The 26,810-nt window shown below is 36.2% G+C and overlaps 2 protein-coding genes across 4 annotated transcripts; both read left to right on the forward strand.

Moving 5' to 3' along the window:
* Positions 1–8,943: 8,943 nt before the first annotated feature.
* LOC113283987 (F-box protein CPR1-like) lies at positions 8,944–13,904 on the forward strand. 3 transcript variants are annotated; one of them, XM_026533372.1, is made up of 3 exons: positions 8,944–10,117; positions 11,661–11,861; positions 13,285–13,904. In XM_026533372.1, the coding sequence occupies exons 1-2, from the start codon at positions 9,160–9,162 to the stop codon at positions 11,663–11,665; spliced, it is 963 nt and encodes a 320-aa protein (XP_026389157.1). In that variant the 5' UTR covers positions 8,944–9,159; the 3' UTR covers positions 11,666–11,861; positions 13,285–13,904. The 3 variants fall into 3 exon arrangements, with proteins under 3 accessions (XP_026389157.1, XP_026389156.1, XP_026389158.1); XM_026533371.1 differs by lacking the exons at positions 11,661–11,861; positions 13,285–13,904 and adding an exon at positions 11,316–11,654; XM_026533373.1 differs by lacking the exons at positions 11,661–11,861; positions 13,285–13,904 and having other exon boundaries at positions 8,944–9,251; positions 9,358–10,504.
* An 8,213-nt stretch (positions 13,905–22,117) lies between these two features.
* On the forward strand, positions 22,118–23,631 carry LOC113283988 (F-box protein CPR1-like). The gene is made up of 2 exons (XM_026533375.1): positions 22,118–22,344; positions 22,447–23,631. Exons 1-2 carry the CDS (start codon positions 22,250–22,252, stop codon positions 23,372–23,374), a joined length of 1,023 nt encoding a protein of 340 aa, XP_026389160.1. The 5' UTR covers positions 22,118–22,249; the 3' UTR covers positions 23,375–23,631.
* The last annotated feature ends 3,179 nt before the right edge of the window (positions 23,632–26,810 follow it).

A 26,810-nucleotide genomic window follows, 5' to 3' on the forward strand; every position in this document is an offset into this window, starting at 1 on the left:
TTAACCACTAAGTTTGCAAACGGGTACACAGACTATAGCGTCGGACTTTGGTCTTGTCCAGCAGTTTGCAAACCGGTATGCATATTGTTGTCCCAGACCTTAACTCAGGTAGAACCGTTCGCATAATGGTATGCAAACTTGGTTCTCGGACTTAAACAGTTAAAACCTTTCGCATACTGGTAACAAGGTTTCTGGACCTGAATCATACCACAACAGTTTGCATACTGGTATGCATACTGTGTTGTATCCAGACAAAGGTTAATTTGTTCTAAATTCCCATTTCAATCATTGAAACATCCTTAGAAGACGAAAATAGCTGTCTCACACAAACTATTAGCTTATAAGTAATTTTAAAGTGATTGAATGATTAATACGAAACTTTCCGAGTCGACATCAAATGATTCTCTCATACAAACCATGTAAGATGTTTCAAGGCGATTTTCACATGATCATCTTTTGACTTATTGTTTAGTTTCCAACAAATAAACTGTTTCCAACTAAACCCGTCAAGAATATGATGAACATAGATAAAGCAAAAAGCTTCTAACACATATTTCGAGAAATAGATAACCGAGTTAAACTCAACTCGAAATACCAAATGTGTATAATATAAAAGTTTATATAGCTATACGACTTAGTCTCATTAGGAGTATGAATATAATAGACTTCTGAGTGGTAGATAAGTTTTTATCTCCATATACCTTTTGTTGATGAAGTTCCTCCAAGCTCTACTCAGTATATCTTCGTCTTCAATCGATGAACACCGTGAAGTCTAAAGCTCAACTACACATTCTATCGTAATCCGAGACATAGCTATAAGTAGACTAGAAATCAAGACTTATAATTTTGATCAACGAAACTTGACAATTAATCTTGAGATAACAACACTTGCGAGTTCGACCCAACAATGCTTTAACACAACCCTTCCAACTCCAGAAACAACAAAGCGATCTGCAACCCCTACAACCCCCTCATGCACCTCGAACCGCCCAAATATGGGATGCACTGCATACAATCTCCATATGTCATCGTCAGATCTTTTATCCGCTTAGTTAGAGGTTTCTGGGGACGTTTTTCCTCATTTTATCCTATGGGTGCCTTTCCTTTATCATCGCATGCCCATCGAGATCCTTTGGTTTCCTTTCATTTTCAGGACCACCATCACAATCACTACCATCGCTATCACCACAACAATGACCATCAACACTACCACTACTGTCATCATCACCATTTTCGCTACCACTTTCAACCTAATAGTACATGCACTGAATCTCAAATGGATTAATTACTTGTATCATAAACTACATGAACATGTAGATTAATTACCTCTGGTAGAGTTTCAATCGGATTGCTATTTAGAAAAGATGAGAAACTCCGAATGAACCTTCCCGTCTTGTAATCATCTCAATGTTTACAACAAAATTATGTTGAAGATCCTCCGCATGCCAATTGAAGTTGTACTCGATGTTTTAAGAACCGGACCGGTCTAACAGGCAAACCGACGACCCAGTAGAAAAAGTGGGCTGGTTCACTGCTGACCCAATAAATTACATAAAAATCGCTAACCCATATGAACCGGATGGTCCACCCAGTGAACCATATAACTCATCTAGGTTTTTATCCGGTTCACCCGGTTGCTTCCTTATCAAAATTTTAATTTTTAATATTTTTTGTTGGAAAATATATTTCAGTTTTGCAAACATGGTTGATTTATAACCTTTACAAGAAAGATGGTTTATTTGAAGGACAATGGGAAACCACTGTGAAGAAGAAGAAGAAACAAAAATAAATAAATAAATAGATGAGGTTTAACATGATCAAATGATGTAGTTTCAAAACAAAAATTATAAAAAAAATTCTTATGATGCTCTAATATCATTATTATTACTACCGATAGTATTGGAAATAGCAAATAAAAAAGGAAAAGAATATCTATTGTAAAATTGCGGCATCAATCAGATCGGAGGATTGTGAATCTCTTCTAAAATTTTAATTCATAACTCACATAAATTGCAAAATTAGAAAAGAGTAATCATTGTAGAACAATCCATTTAATATAATCAGACCTATATTTGATTCAATTACTATAATTTGAATCCCCACATTAATTTTACATATTTGTATTTAAAAAATCACTAATCATAAACCGTATGTATGAAGTTGTATAAGACAGACTCTATGAAAGAAAATAAGAAATAAGTTTTTAGAGAAGAGGAAAGGACCAAGGGGAGTAATGATTTTCTTATCCTTTTTTTTTCTCAGTTTTATCTTACACCGTATTTAAGAATAGGATTAGCTAATCTAGCTTCTACTATATAGTTTGACCCAGTGAACCCCAGTTAAACCGCTGGTTAAACCAGTTAACCCTAACCCACTAATTTTACTGGACGCCCGTTACGATTCTTAAAACATTGTAATTATAATCAGGAGATTCACACCTTTGTGGGAAAGCAATTTAATACGAAAATCTCTGAATAGCATGTTCAAACGGATACCAATAGATTTGTGGCTCTGAATCAATTTCTGGCAAAGAATTCTCCTCAAACGAATACCAATAAATCACATCATACCAAATGCTAGGAACACAACTCAGTGCAGTAAACAACATCTTTTCTCTCGTAAAAGAACTCAACATATTCAGGATCACATCCTCAACAATATGTTTTACCATATTGAGGATAATGTTAATATTTAACCTTCCATCTTTGCTGACCAGAGAGGGGACTTTGGAATTGTCAGGAAAATCTGCAGTCTACAAGATCCAGAGACACTTTATCATTACACTTCTCTAACTGGTACAAATTTTGTAGGCAACACCATTGAGACTAGAGGACATCCAGAACACCATGAAGAATGAATAGAAATAAGAGGAGAAAATCTAGCGTTCAACTGGGTTAAAGAACTGTAGCATACTAATGATGTATGTAATTCAAGCTGAATCTATGAAGATCCTTGTCAGATTTACTATGCTATATCAAAATGTTATCTATGGGGAGATTTCGCTCCAGTTACCATCAAAGAAGTAGAAGAGATAATGAAGACGGAGAAAACAAAAACAATATCATCACTTTTGTTTTTTGTTTTTTTTACTTTGAAAAAGAGGCACACCTCAAATATATTGATCACAAGCTATTACAGGACTGACTCTAGGATTCCAACAGTTACAAGATTTTCCAAAGATTCAAACGGGTTACAAAGAAAATCAAACCACTTAAAGGGCTAGAACTAAGGAGAGCCACATCCCTTCCCTATCCCTCATATGTATGGAAGGGATAGCACAAGGAAGTCAAGCTCACTATGATGCCCTTTCATCCCTTCCCTACACGAAACGGCTACTGAGTAGCCGTGTGAATAGTGCCAAACGGCTACTGAGTTGCCGTATTTTTTTCCCCAGTTTTTTTTCCAATAAGAATATATTTGTTTAGGTAAAAAAGATATTTTAGAGTAAAAATCGATATATAATAGGTAAAAAGAAGATATAGTAGGTAATAAAAACAGTTTTAGTAAAAAAAAAAGAGTGAAAAAGGAAAATTTTAGGGTAAAACTTTAAAAACCAGATACGGAAACTCAATAGCCGTGTAAAAATATACGGTTACTGAGTAGCCGTATCAATGGTAATACGGCTACTCAGTATCCATAAAGCGTAAATTTAAACGGCTACTGAGTAGCCGTGTGATTTCCCTTCCCTACTAGTGGGATCAGATGTGATCCTCCATGTAGGGAAAGGGGGTGATATCCCTACTCATGTAGGGATTCGGGAGACCATAGTAGATGGTTTTTGATCGTTTTGAGGGATAAGGAAGGGATAGAGTGCACCATAGTGCTATCTCTAACACCATAGTCCCAATACCCAATCCGACAACATAATCCTACCATTCCTGACCAATTCCAAACTAAAAATACAAGTTTAAATGGTATTGGATGTAAAAGTAGCACATCCAAACCATATAACAAATCTAACATAAATAAAGATGTTAGGAATAAATCCAATCATTTCTCAAGAGTTTTTTCTAAATCACAACAAAATAGGTGACATTGGTAAAAGAGGATCCATAAATCCAACCAAACACCATTAATTTCATAGTAACAGTAACATAAGTAATAAGTATAACCTAAATCGGTTAACAACTAGATGAATTGGTCTAGATCGGTGTGGATCGGTGTCGAAATCGGTCTTGGTGTCTTGGGTGCCTTTGTAAAATTTTGTATCAATGTATTTAGTACCTTGGTAAAAACTTTTAGCAGTGTCTTTGGGTGTCTTGTTGTTGTCGAAGTGTAAGCACGAATCAGACTCATGTTTCTTAATGTTGCTATTAAGAAACTTGAGGTTGTAGTAGACTCTTTAGATGTGAAGAACTTTAGCTGTTTGATTGAAAAATCTACAAAACCCTAAGAAGGAAATCGAAAAATATCTCAACCTAACTGGAATCCACTTAAGACCAAAAGAATCTCAGAAGATTTGAATTTGCAACAACGAAAATTAAGAATCCAAAAAGCTAATGACAGAAAGCAGGTGCTGAAATCAACTAACCTAAACTAAAACCCAAATCTAAGAAAAGACTAAAACCCTAAATTTTTGCTTGAAATCAGATATTCGAACCAGCAAAAAGATAGATCAACCCACAAATAAAGGAAATCAGCAAGAAAATAATTTTTGCTTGAAACCCTAACTTTTGTTTTATTTAATCTCAATACTATCCGCAGAACTCAGAATCATTAAGAACAATAATCATATGACTGGTGCCTACCACTAATCCCAGTTTGTACTTACCTAAGGATTGTCTAAATTTTTATTAAAAAAAAAAGAATATGTGGAAAAAGTAAAAAAAATTGGCTTGTACACGCTAATCTTCTCACTCAAGTTGGGAGTCTTGGGACCTCGTATGGAATAAGATTTTGCGGAAAGTGATACACCCACCGACATTTCTCCCAAGTAAAATCCAGATAGAGAATCGTGTGATTCTGGAAATTCTTCTCTACATTGGGATTATAACTGGTGTTATGGTGGGTCCCTCTATTCTTTCAGTTCGGATTATTTATCGGGAGAAGTCATAGGTAAAGGTAGCATTTTCCAAGAATCATGTTATAGGGGCTGTTGAATTTATTAGAGGGGCTGCTACAATACGATAAAATGGGTCATTATATGTTAATTTCAAAAACCCCTTATCTTAAATTTTTTATAATGACTAATCAACCTTTATATAGTTAGTGTGTATAATCTAATTCAAATTAACTAATGATGATTCATTAATTTTTATTATATTTATAAAAAAGCAAAATCAGGTTAAATTGGATTATTTTATTTTAGAGGGAAAAAAGTGGACAGGAGAAAAATAAAAACTTTAATGATTTATTTCAAAAACCTAGATTTTGATTTACTAAACCAAAATGAATGATTTCAGTGGAAAATTGGAGGCGGGTGAATCTCTATATGATAAAAAAAACCATATTTTACAGATATCCCGCGAAGGAGATCCTATTATGGATGATCTCTTAGCTCCAATGTCCATTTCATGGTAATTTATGGTCGGAATTAACTATAGAAGCCAACCGTAGGATCCATTTACCGTTGAAATTAACCACAAAAACCAACAGTAGGGGAAATTTACGGTTAGTATCTGATGAACATCCAACCGTAATTGGTTAAAATTGGGAAAAATCCAATCATAAACCAGTTACAGCGGGGTTGTTATCTTACGAGATGAACCATAAATAAGTTACGGTTTGTTTGTCGGTGGCTAGTATCCAAGCGTAACTATTTATGGTTGATAACATTTAAGTCAAAGCCAACCGTAAGAGCAAGGGCTATGGGTAGTGTCACTCTTTGATTTGAAGGAGTGAACTACCAATTTGGTCTAAGTAAATGCTGCTATGGGTAGTTTTTACCCAACTTCCACCCTCAACACGTTCATACACTCGTTCATGTGAACGAGCGGTTGGTAGTGCAACATTAGACGGGGGACTGTCCCCCGTTTGAAAAAATAAAACTTTTTTGCGTTGGCCGGGGGACGGTCCCCTGTCTGTATTGTTTTTTGCTGTCTTACGGGGGATTGTCCCCCGTATATGCTCGACTTCAATTTTTAAAAGGATAAATTTTCCCTCTAATTATTATTTTACTATTTTTGAAATTTTTGTATAAACGGGGGATGATTACCCGTTTAGTGTCTCCTTTCATTTTTGGCCATAGTAGCTTCACCCTTTCTATTGGACGAGTACTCTTTCATATGAGAGAGTTAGTCTCCATTTGGAGATTATCCATAGCCCATGTCAAACTCAAAAACTTAAATTATTTCCGTTCAGGATTTTTACGGTTGGTATTGTTAAAATCGAGACCAACCGTAAATATTTTTACGGTTACAAAATGAACCATAATTGGATATTCCAAATAGTTTTTTAGGATTTACGGTTGGTAGTTCTTCAATCACCAACCGTAACACCTTCAGAAATCATAGTTACGGTTGGTTAACTAAGAATTACCAATCGTAGCTACATCTGCAATCCTAACGTAAGTCATATGCCACTTGATCTTTCTGACGGCCTAGGGTGAAATTGAAATTGGTGTTCTTCAACAGTTTTAGGATGTTGAAGGATTGGTGGATTTTGTTGATTATCGTCATTGCAACCATTTCAGTTTTTTGATTTTAGTTTTTTTTTTTAAGATTTAAGTATATTTGATGATGATTATAAAAAAAAATGATTTTGATTTCGTTATTTTTAATATTAGGTTCGAATAGATAGGAGGGTGACTTAGTCCTTTCAAAAATGGAAGGGTAACCTAGACCTTTTAACTTGACAGTAAAACACCCCCAACCAATTTGGTAAACATTACTATCATGATGAAGTCCCTCCAATGGGATCATCATCCCATTAACAGGATTCTTTTCCAAGATTTTCTTGAGAGAAGCACTAACATTCTCTTAAAAACCATGCCTGAATCTTTTTTTGCTCTCCTATGGAGCTGATCTGAGCAGACCAAACACCTCTATTCTCTCTAATATCTCTTGATCGATCTGTTATATATTGTTAATTTAGTTTTAGTCACCATTTCGGGGTTTTTTCGATCCTGATTTTGTTGCTTATCTTCATGATTTTTCTTCTTGGATTTGTGCCTGGTAGATCATATATGGTTTATGACACACCACAAGAAATAATTCATACTGTGTTACCTTCTTCTTCGGTGCGAATCTGCAAGCAAAATGAGGAAACAACTAAATCGGTGTTACCTTCGGCATCTCCTCCGTCTATGCTCTAGATCTTGGGGTTTTTCTCTCCTCATGTCTGTTTTTATGCAACTGATTTACATAGCTTAGGTTTAGTTTTAGTTTCAGTTCTTTTTAATCTGTTAGGTTATAATCTCATGGGGTTATGGTTTGCTGTGATTTTTTCATATTTGGATTGGGATTGATTATGTAACGGTGTTCTTCAAATTGGGTTTAGATTTGATTAATGTTTGCTACAAGATCGGTGATAATAATTTCCGGCAATTTCTAGACATCCGACATTTATTCCGGCTAGTTTTGTGTTTAGTAGCTCATGAAACTGATCACATTTTGTATTTTAGCTTTTTTTTATTTATCTTCGGAGGAATATCACCCACAACAATACGAATACCAACATCAACAATCCAAGTTGCATCAAATATCCAAGTTGCGGAATCAAAGTAAGAAACGAGAACAACACCAACCCATGAAATAAAATCAAAGACAGACACAATTAGATTAGGATCAGCTTCTACAATTGTTACTATAGCTTCAAAGCCGAGACAACCCGATTCGTTCCGCTTCAGACACTTAAAGACCTATTCAGATTACCGCTGTTACTTGAGACACCTAGGATGCCATTGCTAATTTGTACACTTTGGATACTATTTGGCTAATATTATTGTTAGTTGGGTCATTGCTACCCTGATTGCTTTAGGCAATCTAAACTTAAAAAACTACGGTTCATGTTATTTACATGTTCTAAGGAACATTGGGTTGGACTCGATCTAGTCATTGCTTTGTGCTTTGATACATATTGGTTTTATTATCAAAATCAGTTTGGCCCGAAATGTTCGGTTCTCTTCTTTGGGGGAGAGAAGAAGGTCCTCTGAAACTGTTGTTAGTTATGAAAGGATAAATTTGATAGGAAAGAATTGGTGGAGCTATTACAACTTATATGAATTTCTTATGATCTTGAAAAATCTCCGTAAAGTTTCCGATTTTCTTAATCGGCTTTATCATTATATATTATGAGGTTAGTCTCTTTTTCGGAAAAAAAATCGCTTAAATGAAGCGTGAAAAGTGAACCAAGAGCCAAAGAGGGGGCAACTTCCTCACAAGGAAATAGCTAACTAACCCACTCCACTGGTCCTTGATGTGACAAATGTTTCAAAATAACCCAAAACCCAATGCCTTCTTCATTTTTCCTAGAAGTGAGCATGGGCCGGTATGGACCGGTTTTTACCTCATCCGCATCCAATCCAATTTACTACGGATTTCAAATTTGGCATCCGCATCCAATCCACATCCAACGGATTTGCATCCAATGGATGCACGGATGAACAGATTGGGTGCGGATAATCCAATGGATTTGTGTAAGTTAAAATTTATAATAAAAAAATAAATCATATGTAGATGACTTCATATAGAACCTACACATTTTATACATGTATATAAATATAGAAGTGCCATGGAGAACACTCCAAGCAAACACCCTAAAATTCCAAAACTATCTAGATATTTTTTAGAAACTATATAAATGCGCTTAATCTAACAAATATGAATGTCCAACGGATTTTTAAGGTTGCATCCGGACTCAATCCATTATTCGTTTGATTTCAAAAATCTCATCCGCATCCAACCCATTAACGAACGGTCCGGACATCCATCCGCAAAAATACGGTTGGTCCCGGTTGAATCCGCGGGTAAAATGCTCACCCCTAATTTTGCCTTCCAGAAAAAAGAAAAAAAAAAGCTCCCTTTTTCCTCTAGGGAATTCTGAAACCCAGATCTCCGAAAATTAGAAATGGAAGATTAGTTTGATTGGGCTATTTGCAACAAGGATTCATCACTTTCGCTACATTCTTTGTTCTCCAAAAATCATTTCCTTGGGTTCATTTTACCAGAAAACAAACATAAACCCTAACTTTCACTCTGTGAAGAAATTAGAAGGTGAGAAATGTCAAGCATTCCGGAAGAGATCTACCATGAAATTCTTTTAAGGTTACCAGTCAAATCATTACTTAAATGTAAATGTGTTTGCGAAAATTGGTATGCCCTAATCTCTACCTCTGATTTTATCAAATTGCACCTTCGTTTTATTACTACCCAGAAAAACAACCCTATTCTCATGCTTGAAGGTGCTTATTCTGATAAGGTACTTAAATCCATTGGTTATGATTCATTAGAATCATCAGTGTGTGAAATTGAAGATGCTGCCATTGAAATGGATTACCCATTCAAATCTAATAACTATGGTGTTCGATTGGTGGGATCATGTAACGGTTTGTTTTGGATACGGGTGGTTGATTCTGATGGTAAAAGGGATTTTCTTTGTCTTTGGAACCCAGCCACAAGAGAATACAAAGAATTACCCGATTCACCGATTAAAGTGAATAGCATCTGTGCGTTTGGGTATGATCACAAGAATGATGATTACAAGTTGGCAGTAGGTGTAACTCAGGAAACCACGGATACTACTCTAGTCCAAGTCTATTCGTTAGCATCGAATTCATGGAAACCTGGGCAAACTGTACCTTATCGGTTTCCTAATTATATGTTTATGCAAAGACGGGGAGTGCTCATTAATGGAGACCTTCACTGGTTAGCCGTGGCTCAAGATAAGTTTTTCTTACTCTCTTTGAATTTCAGTGATGAGACTTTCAAAGAATTGCAACTACTACCAAAAGAACTTTTGGAGAAGAATAAGAATCCATGTATGATTCTGGGATTGCTGGAAGGGTGCCTTTGCATACTTGTCAACTCATACGCTAATGGTATTAGGATTCATTGTGAAGTATGGAAGATGCTGGATTATGGAGTTCGAGAATCTTGGACTAGACGCTATATCATTACTCGTGAGAGCATCATCGTCAATCATATTTTATCCTTAAGTCCGTTGTGGTCTTTTGGGAATGGTAAGATTCTATTCATGAAGTATGGTAGTCTAGTTTTGTATGACCCAGAACATGGAAGTGCTACAGAACTAAATAAACATAATAATTTCACCAGGCTTGCCATTAATTATTTTGAAAGCTTAGTTTCTCTTAAGTCTGGTACTTATGTTGGAGGAGAAGGGAAAATATAGGAATTACCAGAACCTGAATATCTTATAGGTTCTTGTTGTTGCTATATTCCTGCAGTTTTTAGTAAATTACCAATGAGTTGTATAATTAATGATATGTTTCTCTTATGTATTTTTTTTATTTTCCAATCCTAATGTATATCCTGAATTTCTTAGAATTAGTAATATGTTTGTCTCCAATCTAGAGCAGATCAATTCCAAGTTATATTTTTGCTTTGTTCTTTCTGCTGCACTGTTATAATTCAACAGCGTTCGTTATGCGTTCACGACTTTGTTTGTGCCTGCAGCCAAGACTTGTTATTTAGTACGGCATATGTTTGATATAGTTTGCTCATGGTTCATATATTTTATGTTCATTGCTTGGTTTTCTACAAGTTCTTGTTATTATACCTCATTCTTTGTTTTGACTTTATTTGAGCTTCATACACAATTAGTTGCGTGTATGGTAGTGATCAGAGTTCCTCTAACATTGTTGTGAAGGAGTTTCTCCCTAGATGGTTAAATGTTAAGTTTACCTACCTGAACTTGCTTGAGCTTTAAAAACCATTTAACAAATTCTTACTGTTGCTCTACTTGTAGTACTTCTTAATTCCTCTTCAATATTAACATATCTAACAATTAACTGCAGAACAACCTATCTTCCTGATAAAAAGTAGACATCCTTAACCATGCATTGTACTACTAATTATATAAGATCAGCTTGATTATTGTCTTCGGATTCCTGGCATGATTAGAGGCTACAGTAATAACCTTGCAGTATTTGGTGCTGGTACAAAAGGTTTGACTAGATCTGCCTACCTAGACACAAAGTGCCTTAAAAATCAGTTACTGTTATGAAACCTGTGCACCTTCTAATGTTACATAGTCGACACTGTGCAGCATGTGCTATTGTTCTTAGTATTTCCTTTGTAATTTATCCTCCGGGCTATACATAGATCGAGGACTATCTGTGCATTGATTCAGAGACTTCACACAATTGTTTTTTATGGGAGACCTCTGCCTCTCAATTAAATATATTTCTTTTTTACCAGATATATGGAACAAGTATATTGATTATTGACGGATTCTTGGAAATTTTTGATTGCTCGATCGCGATATGTGGTGTCACTGTTGCTTATGTGTAAACCCTGGTGATTGAGTGGGGACGAAAAAAGAGGTTATAGAGATTTTATTTCTAATAATTGCACGAGAAAACTTGCATAGACATTAACTTGGAACTGGAGCTAGGTATCATGGAACCCGATGAGAATTGCTTGCTCAAAAGAAGATACAGTTTTCTTCTGATTTCCTTCAATTTTGATGTGATTCTAGTCGGTTATAGACCACTCATATGATGTCAAATCTATTTTTGCTTCCGTTTTTATTTCTTTTTGCAGGCTGATGAGTTAACTTTGTTGACTGAAAGCTTCGCTGGACAAAGGGAGAGAGCACTTTGTTCCACACTCGTACAAAGGACGTGGTTGTGTACAAGAGTGCTCTCTCTAGGTGTCATTCGATCTGGATACCAGTGAAGCATGGGAAGCTTAATGCATATCTTCTCTCATTGATCATGAAATGCTGGCAAGAAGGCAATTTAGGTTGGTTCTCAGTTCCAATGTTGCTTTACTTTTAAGTTCCATTCTGATACTTCGCTTATAACTTGTATATAATAATGTTAATTGAGGAGTTGCTTGCTTCTGATGCTTTAATGCTCTCATATACTTTTAGCTTGTTCTTCGTTTTATTTTACTTTTATTGATAACTCATAATCTGGGAGGATGAAGGGAATTTTTATTTTACTTTTATTGATAACTCATAATCTGGGAGGATGAAGGGCTCCAACATGAGCCAAATGTCAAATGATAATATCTTTTATAGTTTTATTCATTAGAAGCGTAGGTGTCAGTCATCATTATTAGTCGCTCCCACTCAGAGATAGTCATTAGGGAAATATTTTTCCACCTTCTTAGTGATGGACAGAAAGCTGGAGTCGATCAGGGTAAGCTCCTACTTCTGTGATAACTCCATTTCCTTGTCTTGCTTTTGGCAGAGCTTCTACTTCACTTGTTTTTCTTGTGCTTGCTTGCGTGGAGGATTAGAGTACCTTTTGCCTAGTCAAAAAGCTTTTTCTTCAATTCAGAAGATCTTATCCAACACATTTTCCGTGTCTTCAGTTGCCTCAGCGAGAGTTGTTATCATGGTTTTTGGTTAAGAGATTTTTGATCAATTCCTGTCCTAGTTTTCAACATTTTTCTCTATTTGTTGGCGCTATCTAGTTAGTGACAACATTGTAATCACATGTTAGATATATTTACAAACACTGGATTGACAAAGAATGCGTCTGTCAGGGGAAGCTGGCACCTTTATGGTATCTGAATTTGTAGCATGGAATCATCTGCTTGCATGCTTTCGTTTGTTTGTAACATAGAACTACATCAGAAAACTATCAGCGGATGCAGAAAATACAAAATTAGGGTGACTTGTCTATTTGACTAGGTTTCGGCAAGTCCCTAAGCGGTGTGAAATGTTTGTTAAAGATACTGCTTTCACCAGAATCTACCAATTGTATCCCAAAAAATTTAGTTGGAAGTTAATGGCGAAATTTACATTGTTTTGCTATGAACTAGTTGGTGGTGAGATCCAAGGGTAAATAGGGAGTCACGGGTCGATTATGCTTATGGAGGGTCATTATGGTCGCAAACCAGTTTTTTTCTCTTTTCCCACATCACTATTTTACCCAGGGTTCAAGTGTTACTTTCCCTTTTTTAACAATATATTTTTGATTTGAGGGAGGGAATTCTTTTTTTCACGCACTATTTATGGGTGTGTTTTGTGCCACTTTTATCGATTTATATTTGTGTGAAAATGATGAACACATGAATGGTTCAAGAGCATACAATTTTAGGTTTCTCACCTTTTTTTACATTCTTTTGTAGTTTCCCCTTGTATGTTGTTTTATGATTTATTTAGGCAGAGGGGTTTTTTGTATTTTGGGGTTTATGAGGTAAACATTTGCTGCAGGTTTTATATATCAACGCTGCTATGTTGGCCGAGTCCCGCAGGTTATCCAAGCAAGCCAAGCCTTATCAAAAGCTACAACCATAGTCTTTCCTGACTTAGTGAAAGACTATGGTGGGTGAGTTAGCAGGGGGTGGGTTTTGAGCCCACAAGTCCCACAGGGTTGTGTCACATGGGATAATCGGCTGGACGCAACCTAGGTCAAGCTAGAGTTTCCATTTATATTGCATGGAGTCACAGGTGAGCCGCTGGAATCCTTACTTGTGTGGAGCTGTGAACTGTGAGAGCTGGATTCCCAGGAATCTTCACATGTTGGCATCTGCAAGTAATGATTGTACCATTCCAATACGGTTTGAATTGTGTTAACTTGATGCCCAAAGTAAAATAAGAAAATGGGGTCGTATGCCATTGTAATGGAGAACTGAACTTGATAATATCAATAGGAGAAAAAGAAAGAAAAAGGAAAAATTCTTGATTCAAGTAATTTGATATTTCTATTCAACCCTGTTGGAACTTGGAAATATGTAAATGACTATGGGCCTATGGCCACTGTCTGCCGATAAACTCGTCTACTGATGGTCTGATTACCATTTCTTCAAAAATAAATATTCATTTTTAGTTAATTCTTTCAACTTTCTGCTAGTTTCGTTTATTTCGGTGTAATGTTGGAAGCATGTGCATCATGAAAACGAGCGACTTGCGAGATTTTTGTCTCTTCTTTCCAAGTCCCCATGCGTTTTTGCTAATGTTTTCAGAGTGATAATATGATTCTGAGAATTATCTTTTCAGAAGTTTTGTCGAAGGAAAATGCTAACTGGTCCTTGCAGCAAATGTCACAAATTAATCCATTTTAACACTCTTCAGCTTGCAAATTTTGCTACATTCATTTCCAATGTCCCATAGGCTCAGTCCAGTCCTATGGTGTACATCAACCAAACTAAGAGCAGTTTATATGGAATGAACAAACTATCATTCTTCAACCAAACTAAGAGCGGTTTGTTCATTTTGCTCCCACTATGGACTCAACAAACATGAAAAATAGATGTCAAACCAATAAATTTGTTGGTTTGTTCATTGAGTTGGAGGATGTAGCGAGCGTTTGATGATAGGCCGGGCGATCTTGCCACAAACGCCAGCGTGTAAGCGAACAATGCTGGCACTTGTCTTTCCAGCATGCGTTCTTGATTAGAGCGTAAGAGCTTGTCCTTTCAGCGCCGCGTTTTTCATAGAAGCGCCAACGCTGAATCTGGATGCCTGAAAACTCTTGTGATCTAACGGGTATAATTTTTGAATTTTGTAAATACTCCTCATTTCAACTCCAGATTCACACATTCTACACATTCTTCACTCTCAAATCATCTACAAAAATGCTTCCCAAAGTTCGTGGTGTTAGATACACTCAACAAGAGGATTAGCTATTTGCAGAGCCTACGTTTTTCACACACAAGATGTTGTCGATACCGGTATCAATGTATCCCGATCGACCTTCTGGGAGAAAATATCAAATGTTCCAAGCTGAAACGATGAACATTTATGGGCGTGATTGTCATGGATTGGCGCATCGTTTTAGTGTAAAATTTCGCGTAATGTATTAGAATTTGTCGCTCAACTAATGGAGAATCACAAAAAATAAGCTCAACGGTGAAGGCGAACATGCCCAGAAATTTACCGACGTGGCCAGCATCTCACCGCGATCGTCCTTTTGACTTCCATGCTTGTTTCAACATTCTTAGGGTGCTCAATAAATACGATTCCTACATTGCCCTAGGAATTCCACCACCCGCCGAGAACTGACGCCGCCTATGTAGTAGTTGTTTTCATCTGATGTATTTCTTTTATTCTCATGTATGGTGTGGTTGTTCAATGAAGTATGTTTTTATATATGAGATTGATGGTGCAAATGTTTAATCCAGGAAAATTTTAAATTACTTATGATAATCGTAATAACACAAAATAAACAGCAAACTAAATAACACAATACCATAGTGAATCGAATTGTCCTTCAACTTCAATCAGCCCACTCCACCAAAAAACACCCAGGACATTCCCATAAATGCCTTCCATATGTGTCTTCATCAGAAGAAGTCCGCAAATGCATAAAAGCCTTGCAACCGGGCTTTGAGCATCCACTGATCCTCTGTGGACAATGTTTGTATTCGTGATCTCCATATCCACAATGCTTGCAGTGTAATAACTCCTTCAATTTGGATTTAAGTTTGAAGTTTCTGCAGAGTGTTGCAATCTTTTCTTCTTCTTCTTTTTTAATATTCATAGCATCATCTAGCATATGTGGTTCCTATGGACAGTTGGGATCTTGATATTGCAAATACCTGAGCTTTTCTGGTTGTGATTCAATCACCATTATGATGCGTGAACAACCTTCCCGTGGACACTTTGAATACATCCAAGGGCATTGCTTAAGACTGTGGTTATCCATGAAACATAATTGACAAACCTCTTTTGCTTCGACACATAATATTTGCTTCGCTTTGCCTTTAGAAAACATGGTGGATGTTGAGAAAGAAATCTGTTGGTTTGGTTGAGAGGCCACCCCTAGTGTTGTATTTATAACAAGAAAATAGGTGTTGGTTATTCAAACGGGCGTTTAAAGGAAAGTCACGTGCGGTTGTATTACCAACGCCAACGGCTAAATTCCCAACGACACGATCTTCTTTCTCGACCTATAAATTCCATTCCTCTCATCTCCAAAATCACATCTTTTTTTTTTTTTTTTCTAAAACTCTTAATCTCTCCCACTGTGCAGAAATGTCTGTTAGAAATCGTGGTCCCAAGTTTACTTGTAGCGCCCACAAAGCTAGCAGCTGACTAATCCAAGAGATTAACTGAATACAGAGGCACTAAGAATCCAAATCATAAACTTAAGCATCCAATAAGAAATCTGCTACAAAACTTAACCCCAAAACTACCCCCGCTCAGAAATATATATACAAGAACTCCTCTCAAATGATACATAACAATTATCATCTGGTTTACAAATAAAATATACAACATAATAAACATAGTCGAACTTAATCAACTAGCGAACTCAACCCTTGAATCTTTCGTTGCGAAACTCTGATCCGTCTCTGAAACTGAAAGTGGGAATGGGTGAGCACATCATCCCTAAAAGGGGTGCCCAGCAGGAATAACATTTAACTTTCAAGTAATCATAAGCAAGAGTTGAAAAACAATACATGTTTTTCCCAAACATTAAAGAGTGACCAAATCACTGAAATAACAAAACATGTATATGGACGAACTCCTTCTTCAAACAATGTATAATACGGTGTCAACCAGTTACACACCTAATAGTTATTGATATCACCCATGTTGACCCATAATAAGCATACAAGATGAATTCATGTAGATATAAATGTGAAGGAGCGTATCCTATATACCACAGGTGGAAATTCTCATTTCCCATAACAATTCATATGACCAACAAACATTACAAGTCTTTTCCAAACCATGGAAAGATTAAAATAAACAACATAATCATCGTAATGCAATTTAAACAAAGCATGGAATGCATAACTAGACAATGCATGAATTTGATAAACATAAACTTTTGTAAAAGAAAACATCAATGGTTACAAGAGAGTCAAAAGTATTCCCACCTCTTTTGATGACAAGCCACGCCTACCTCGAGATCCACGATCCACTGGTTCATCCTTTGAATCGATCGTTGTTAATATGGACTAACTGTTAATCACATAAGAACTCTAAGAATCTAGCCAAAATGGCTCAAACAAGAATCATATAATTCTATCTGATGGTTCTACACCTTTTTATTATCTATCTTTAGCATAACTAAGAGTTTACTAATCCAATTAGGTTGATTTCTATAATCCATTAACGAAGTCTTATGACTATCTACAACTTTGTATAAGGAACCGAATGCTAATTCGGACGATAAGGGATCCAAACATCAAACTAGGAAAACTAGTCTAAAGACTAAGTCCACTAAACCAGACCATTAACTCAAGACCTGGTCCAAATGGGTCAACTAACGGTCACTAATAGTCAACGTCTGGTCATATGAAGTCAACTAACAGTCAATGTCAAAGTCCAAGTCAAGTCAGAAGTGATTCAGGTAATTCAACTACACATTTAACTGAGTCAGATAGACTAGGTCGAGTCAGCTAAGCTAAAGAACTCATGCTAAGATTCTAGTACAAATCATAACTCAAATACAACTTCAACTTATAAATTCTTAAGAAAATTTCATAATCAAATTACAAATACAAATTGCAGTAGCTGTAGTAACTATATTCTCAACTCAAACAAACCAGCACAACTAAACTGCCACTTCATCTCTAAAACTCTCAAACACACAAACAATTCCACTATGACTGTATCTCAGAACAACTCAACGGCTCAGATCAACAACACCATTCAGCTCTATCTACACAACCACATTAATTCCAATTCCATCTGCAATTTCAGTCCAATCAAACAAACCTAGACTATAATCTTATATACATTCCATCTCTTCCCAAGTCATGAAGTCAAATCCCAAACACCACCATCACTAAATCATTCTTCCAAGTTATGTGCAAGTTCAATAGCACTACCACAACCTCATGTTCAACACCACCAGCACACTAGCTCAACTCAATCATTTATATTTCAGTACCATCAATCACCATCAAAGTCCACGGAACCAACCTCGATACCTATAATATTTATTCCCAAATAACCTACAACTACGGAACCACCACCACTATCACCAATTAATCAACACCTACAAGTTATCAACTTAACCAACTCTTTGTAATTCAACACAATTTAACACACACAACACGAAATCTGCAACATCTCATTCACTGAGATCAATTCATAACACATATATCCTCCTCCATTGACATACATACTCGCAGGCAATACCCATCATCAGCTGCCACCACCTTCAGTCCACATATCCTAACTAACACAATCATCACCAGTTCCACAAGCTACAACTGTAACTCAATTTCATATCCACCATCTCCATATCTTCACAGTCTCAATCACCATCTCAGTGTAATAATTCCCCCTCCAGTTCCATACACATACAATCATATCATAACTTAGATCAATTAACAAACTCATACCATGTAATGAATGTACATAAACATTACGAAGTTCACTAAGAAGAATAATTACCTCAAACAGCTTGTCTCAACCAAATTGAAATCAAACCCTTCTTTCTTATGTTTCCAACAAATCAATACTCCTCCATCTCCTTTACATTCAATACACAAAACCCATCTTCGAGTGATCTTCTAGAGTATTAATTTTGTCTTTGAATTCTCTTATGCAATTCTTCTGAAACCCTTATTCAATCTCTGAGAAACCCTAACCCTTAATTCATAGTTACCAAAACTTTATTTCACTGATTCAACAACGACCCTTCTCTGTTTCATCCATCAACATCTCGATTCGCTTCTCAATCTCCTAACAAACCCTAACTTCGGAACTACTATGCTCGATCTACAGCAGCAACTCCATCCTCTTCAAACTGAAATTAAACCTCAACCCTCGCTTCTTCATCTCCCCGCGGTTCTATTATTCATCTCTCGATCTTAACCTTACTATCTTCTTCACCTTCATCGATTTAAAGAGAAACTCTAAATTCAAATCACAGATTCGAATTTGAATCAACAATAAACACCACTATCATCACTACTGGATGCTAAAAGATCTTCTCCCACTTCTGTCGAACGCGGAACTTCCATTTGATTCTCTCAAATTCGCCTGAGAACAAGAACAAGAGAAGAAAGAAAATAGAAGAAAAAAGAAAAAGAACGAGGAAGAAAGAGAAAGAAGAAGACTAAAATGAGCTTATCTTCTCGGTTGGTTTTGATAAGTCCAAGGACAAATAATACTCACACTCACTCAAATGATATGGGGATCCCAGGTCGGTCGGTCTGAGAAAAGACTAATCCTCCCTTTATACACATCCGATGATATCTTCTTCATCTGGTATCCTATGGACACGTTCGATTAGTCTATTCTGCATAACTATTCGAGATCTATCCAACGGTACTAGTTTCACATCTAAATCATTGTTAAGTTAATTTCTATTAATTAACGTTCGTGTTAAACTAATCGAGTTATTTTTGGCTAAATCAACACTTGACCGGTCTAATGGCGTTGACGAGCTTGAGGGTCTTTACATTACTGAAGAAGAGGATATAACAATATGCAAAGCATATTTTTCTCATAGGGTAATCACTGGTGTTGTTATTTCTTATGACGGTTCTTTTTGGGAGAACATTTTTTCATTGTTCGTCTCACTGACGGGAAACCCGGGATACCGAGATGCTCGTCGATTGCGTGTTTGTTTTCAATCTATTAGGCTTGCAGTCCAGCCATTTCTTGTTCTGGTAATGGAAATTGATCAAGAAAAGTTCAACGGTGTAACTGAAGATGAAGTGATCCAAACAACTCTTGATAATTGGGAGGAAACTCACGGTAAACCTTTTCATTACGAAACGTGTTTCAGAATTCTAAAAGATGATCCATCTCAAGCACATTGTTACTGCACTCGAATGCCGCTGCCGGTCTTTACAATGGAAGAAGATGTTTCTCTTGTTCGATGTTGGTTACATCGTATGATGAGACCAATGAACAATGACAATTTCTGGGAAAGAGTATTGGGAAATTTTGTAGCATCGCGGAACGAAGCCATAAGAAACAGTAAGAGCCTAGAACTAAGAATTGCATTCATCACTAAGGAAGTCAAACATTATACGAAAGTTTTGTGGATGGTTCACCGTAGCTATTCTGGATTATCCAACGAAGAACTGGTGAGTATCTTACCTTTTTCCTCATTAATCAACTGCATCATAAATATCTGAACTTGTTGTTTATCTTTTTTACAGAAAACCATCGCTCAGACCAAGTTTACTGAAGAAAGCGGAAGAGAGCTTAAGCATTTTGAATGCTATGGACTCTACTGAGAGAATGTCGCTGGATTTGATGTAGTTTGATGTTTTTGTTATGGATTTGATATTATTTGCAAGTTCAAATTGTAATAAATTTCGCTTAATCTGAAGTGGAAATCTCTATTTTAAAATCTAAATATTTTCGTTCATTGATGCCAATTCTTTTACAAGATATAAACTTAGGCAATAATAAAAAGTACTGACAACTTCAATAAAAATCAAGTACAATTTTTGACCTCCTGTTTATCTTCATTTAACGTATCTTCCATTCAACGCGCTCTTTGACAGTTTCGCCTTTGTTTTTGAATTTTTTGTTGTTAACTTTCAAAACTGGAGCTCTTTTTTTCCTTTTAGCGGAACATTTTCTTGGAGCAACTTCAAAAACTTGCACTTCCCTCTTACAATTTTCAATCTTTTTAAAACTCCCACATATCTTAGAAACAGCGCAGCTTCAAGTTTTGCATCGGAAAAAAGTGTGATCGCCTTTTAGCCATTGAGAAATAGATTTTAGAAGAGAAAATTCAGGAGAAGTGAATTTTGGTGTGAGTGAATTATTTGAAATTGATGATAATTTATAGAGGTAAAAAGTGAATTTTGAATTTTAAAAAACTACCCGTTGGCGTTTTTGCTACAAACACCAACGACATACGTTCAAGCGCCGCGTTGAAGCTTTGGTCGCCAACGCTTGTCCTTCCAACGCTGGTGCTTTACCTAGAAACTCCAGTGTTTGTTTTTCGCTCGCACGCTTAGTTATCTAACGCCAAGTGGCTTCCATAGTGGAAAAACCAGTTTGGTCATCCACCTGGCTCAACAAAAACATGGGTTTGTTCATTCCCAGAGGAATTGCCCTAAACCCCATAGGCTCAGCACGGTCCTCCTTCAAAAGCTTCGCGCGCTCTCTCTCTCTCTCTCTCTCACTCTCTCTCTTTGACTCTCTGTCCCCAAGTAAATTTTGACTCTCTGTCCCCAAGGAAATTTTGAAACCCCAATCTCCGAAAATCAGAAATGGAATTTGATTGGAGTTATTTGCAAAAACGATGATTTTTGTTAAAGGGAAAGCAAAAACGAATTTGAGAAGAGCAAAAGCGGTAGTTGACTTGCTAACCAAACCGATTCCTATAATAAATTTTGACTCGGACACGCGCGGCTTACATGCTTACGGACCAAACCAAACTCAACCAAACAAATCAAGTACAATAACCAGTCAAATCGCTTTTTTTTCTTATTTCTTCATCTATACAGTGAAATTCTATATTTCACTATGATGTTCCTAAAAGTTATCATGATTCTTAATTAGTGTCCATGGATTTTTCTATGTTCACGTCTGTGTAAACATAAGAGAAATCCTTGTGTCAGCGAAGGTAAACATAACTACATAAGAGAAAAATCTTTATTCATCTTATGCACTAATCTTCATCAAGACGGACCCTTTTTGTTTCTTTTGTCCCCTGCCGTATAAAAAAGAAAGAGACGGACTCTTAAACCTAGTACTTGGGATTCTTGGTTTGTAAACTCACTTTATATTTGAAGACAATGATTCTTGGTTCCCTGTAAAATCACTTTATATTTGAAGACAATGATTCTTGGCTTGATTTCTGGTTTCCTATTAAGTCATGATTTGGGGCTAGGTTTCACGGTGTTTGACCCTTGATTATCAGTTTCAATAGTTATACGTTAGGTTAAATTACATAAGTTAGGCTAGGTTTCACGGTGTTTGACCCTTGATTATCAGTTTCAATAGTTACACGTTAGGTTAAATTACATAAGTTAGGTTAATAAGTGCGATTACGATAAAGGATATTTTGGGCAGAAGGAAATTAAAAATTGACTCAGTTTACAAATCGACCTGTTTAGCAGCGAGTCGACTACAATTTTCCCTCTCCTCGGATCTGTTTTTGCTCTCCCTTTAACAAAAATCAAAACGATTCATCACTTCCACTATATTCTCCGTAATCCGTAAAATCATTTCTTTGGTTTCCTTGATCACAAAACAAACAGAAACCCTAACTTTCACCCAGCGAAGAAATTCGAAGTTGAAAATGTCGAGCTTGCCGGAGGAGATCATCTACAATGAAATTCTATTGAGGTTACCAGTGAAATCATTACTAAAATGCAAGTCTGTCTGCAAGAATTGGTATGCCCTGATCTCTACCTCTGATTTTGTTAAATTGCACCTTCATTTTACTACCCAGAGAAACAACCCTATTCTCATGCTTCAAGGTCCTTCTTCTGATAGGGACTTTTACTCCATTGATTATGATTCATTAACATCATCAGTATGTGATTTTGAAGATGCTGTTATTGAAATGGATTACCCATTCAAATCTTCTTTACATTACGATGTTCGATTGGTGGGATCATGTAATGGTTTGGTTTGCATACGGGTGGTTGATTCTGATGGAGATTTTCTTTGTTTTTGGAACCCAACCACAAGAGAATACAAAGAAATACCTGAATCACCAATTGTAATGAATAGCATCTGTGCTTTGGGGTATGATCACAAGAATGATGATTACAAATTGGCTATAGGTGTGCTTCAGAGAACCACGGATACTACTCTAGTCCAAGTCTACACATTGGCATCAAATTCATGGAAACCTGGGCAAACTGTACCTTATGGGTTTCCTAATTTTATGCAAAGACATGGTGTGCTTTTTAATGGAGACCTTCACTGGTTGGCTGTAGCTCAAGATAAGTTTTGCTTACTCTCTTTTGATATCAGTGATGAGAGTTTCAAAGAACTACAACTACCACCGAAAGAACTTTTGGAGAAGAATAAGAATACATGTATGATTCTGGGAGTGTTGGAAGGGTGCCTTTGCATACTTGTCAACTCATATGCTAATGGTATTTGGATTCATTGTGAAGTATGGAAGATGCTGGATTATGGAGTTCAAGAATCTTGGACTAGACGCTATATCATTACTCGTGAGAGCATCATCTCGGACCATATTTTATTTTTAAGTCCTTTATGGTCTTTAGAGAATGGTAAGATTCTATTCAAGAGCTATGGTAAGCTAGTTTTGTATGACCCAGAACATAGAAGTGCTAGAGAGCTAAATAAACATAGTAATTTCACCAGGCTTGCCGTTAATTATTTTGAAAGTTTAGTTTCTCTTCAGTCTCGTACTTATGTTGGGGGAGAAGCGCGAATAGAGGAATAAAGAGAACCCGAAGAAGATTAAGTCTCAGAAGAAAGAAAAAGTGGGGAAATTGAATATGTTATAGGTTCTTGATGTTGCTATATTCCTGCAATTAAGTAAATTACCAGTGAGTTATAAAATTATTACTGTAATATGTTTGTCTTTTATTTTCAGACCCTTAATGTATACCATGGATTCCTTAAAATTAGTAATATGTTGTCTCCAATTTAGAGTAAGATCATTCTTAATAGACTTTCAGGTTATTCTTTTTGCCGTTCCGTAGATTTTTTATATGCTTTCATGCTTTTGTTCTTTCTGTTGTATTATAATTCATCAGCTTTCGTTATGCGATTGCGACTATGTTTGTGCCTGCAGCCAAGGTGGAACTTTAATGGCATATTATAAAGAGGTTAAAAAGATTTTATTTCTACTATAAGTGGATGGCACAAACTTAGATAGACATTAGCTTGGAATTGGAGCTAGACGTCATAGAACCGGATGAAATTGCCAACTCAAAAGAGGATAAAGTTTTCTTCTGATTTCCTTGGATTTTGATGTGAATCTAGTCGGCTATAGACCAGTTCATATGACTCATATGATTCCAAATCTATCTTTGCTTCCGTTTTTGTTTATTTTTGCAGGCTGATGAACTAGAGCACTTTTGTCCACACTCATACAAGGTACATGGTCATGTGCAAGAGTACTCTCTCTTGGTGTCATTCGATCTCGATACCAGTGAAGCATGGAAAGCTTAATGCATATCTTCCCTCATTGATCATGAAATGCTGGCTAGAAGGTGATTGAGGTTTGTTCTCTGTTCCAATGTTGCTTGACTTTTAAGTGTATAAACTTGAGTTTCATTCTGATACTTCGCTTACAACTCGTATATCATGCTAATGAGGAGTTGCTTACTTCTGATGCTTTAATGCTCTCATATACTTTTAGTTAGTTCTTCATTCAGGGATTTTTTTTATTGATATCCTACTCATGAATTGGAAGGAAGGGCTCCACCATTAGCCAAACAGCAAATGATGAAATCTTTTATAGTTTTATTCATTAGCAGTGTAGGTGTCCGTCATCATCATTAGTCACTCCCGTTCAGAGATAGTCATTATTAGGGGAACATTAGTCCACCTTCTTAGTCATGTACAAAAGGGCGGAGTCGATCAGGGTAAGCTCCCGCTTCCTCGTCTTGCTTTTCGTCAGCTTCTACTTAGCTTCTTTTTCTTGTGCTTGCTTGCGTGGATGATTAGAGCACCTTTTACCTAGTCCTAAAGCTTTTTCTTCTATTCAGGAGATCTTACCCAAGACATTTTCCATGTCTAGAGTTGCCTCAGCGAGAGTTATTATCATGGTTTTTGGATGAGAGATTTTTGATCAATTCCTGTCCTAGGCTTCAACATTTTTCTCTATTTGTTGTCGGTAGTGACAACATCATAATCACATGTTAGATATATATACAAAAACTGGATTGATAAAGGATGCGACAGTCAGGGGAAGCTGGCACCTTTATGATATCTGAATTTGTTGCATGGAATCATCTGTTTACATGCTTTGCTTTGTAACATAGAACTACATCAGAGAACTATCAGCTGATGAAGAAAATACCGGAGTAGGGTGACTTGTCTAATTGACTGGGTTTTGGCAACTCCCTAAGCCGTGGGAAATGTTTGTTTAAGGTACTGCTTATACCAGTATCTACCAATTGTATCCCAACGAATTTGGTTGGAAGTTAATGGCGAAATTTACATTGTTTTGCTATGAACTAATTTGTGTTGGGATCCAAGGGTAAATAGGGAGTCACGGATTGGTTATTCTTATGGAGGGTCATTATGGTCACAAACCAGTTTCTTTATTACTGTGATTCAATATTAATTCACCAGTCACAAGTTTGAAGGAACCTCTTCTCACCAGTCACCATTATCTAGAAAGTCTATAGTGTTCGTACTCAAAATAGGATGGGGATTAGTATTTTCAATAGAAGGTTGCATTTGTCATGCTAAATCCGAACTCCGTCTTTGCTGTTATTCATGCATTAATATTGGATGCAAATGAACACCCCAGTGGTTGTCTATGCTGTCATTTACCTATTTGTGCAATATATTTGTTTGAAAATGAACACACTAGTGGTTGAAGGGCATACAGTTTCTGGTTTCTCGCCTTGTTCTACATTCTTTTGTAGTTTCCCCTTGTATGTTGGATTTATGATTTCTTCAGGTAGAAGGTGCTTTTGTATTTTGGGGTTTTAACAGGTAAACATTTGCTGCAGGTCTATATATTGCACAGAGGCACAGGTGAGCCACTAGATTCATTATTCATGGTGTATTATGGAGCTGTGAACTCTGTAAGCTGGAATCCCAGGAATCTTCACCTGTTGGCATGTGCATCAATGATTGTACCATTAGAAATATGGTTTAAATTGTTAACTTGATGCCCAAAGAAAAAAGATAAATGGAAAAGGGGTTTGTCCACTATTGCAATGGTGAACTTTATAAGAAAGAAAAAGGAAAAAAGAGATGTTAATTTTCTTGATTCATGTAATTTTGATATTCGTCTTCGACTCTGTTGGAACAATGTAACTGTGGCTAATGTGATATACCATTTCTTTAAAAAAAATATAAATATTTTTTTTTTATTGATTGATTCTTCTAGCTCTTCTTTGTTAGCATGTATATCATGATTCGTCTTCCTTGCCTGCTTCCAAAACTGGCCTTGGTTCCGTATCCTATGTCTAATGGGAAAAATACGGTTTAGTCCAAAATCACATCAAAATATACTAGTTAGTCCACACCCATTCAATTAGGTACAATTTAGTCCAAAAGTTATTTAAAATATGGAAAATACACATATAACCTTGATGATTTACAATTTAGTCCAAAATGACTTATAATGATGTCAGCCATTTTAAACAATATAAAAAAAACAATTTATCTTTTGAACCATTTGTCCAAAATTCGCAAATTTTATATATTTGGAAAGTTCTTTCCGAGAGCTATAAAAAGAGTACCCATAAGACTATATAATTCTCATCTTTTTCAAATCTTAGTTTTCACTGGTGTACAAACATGTACATATCTACAAAAATCCAAAAAATCCAAAGACAAGACAAAGACCACAAGGTACACCTACAACACATACAACTAAAATCGTCCACCTAAGCACCACTAACGCTTTTTCTGAGACCTGCAAAAAAGAGTACCCATATGACTAAAATTTTCATTTATAAAAAAATAATTTTCTTTATCCTATCTAACGTGCACAAAAAAGTAATCATTCACAAAATTTACTTAAGCTTATGGAGTCATTTTTTCGCATGCACTACATTGTACACACCTACAAAAAAAAATGCATGAAATCAATCATTCATTATAAACTCACAGAAACCTACTTTTCATGAGAATTACATTAGTGCACCAATATGTTCACCCATGCAAAACATGCTTAAAATCGATCCTCC

This window comes from Papaver somniferum, chromosome 5 (genome assembly GCF_003573695.1).
Source record: "Papaver somniferum cultivar HN1 chromosome 5, ASM357369v1, whole genome shotgun sequence".
NCBI classification, from domain to species: Eukaryota; Viridiplantae; Streptophyta; class Magnoliopsida; order Ranunculales; family Papaveraceae; genus Papaver; species Papaver somniferum.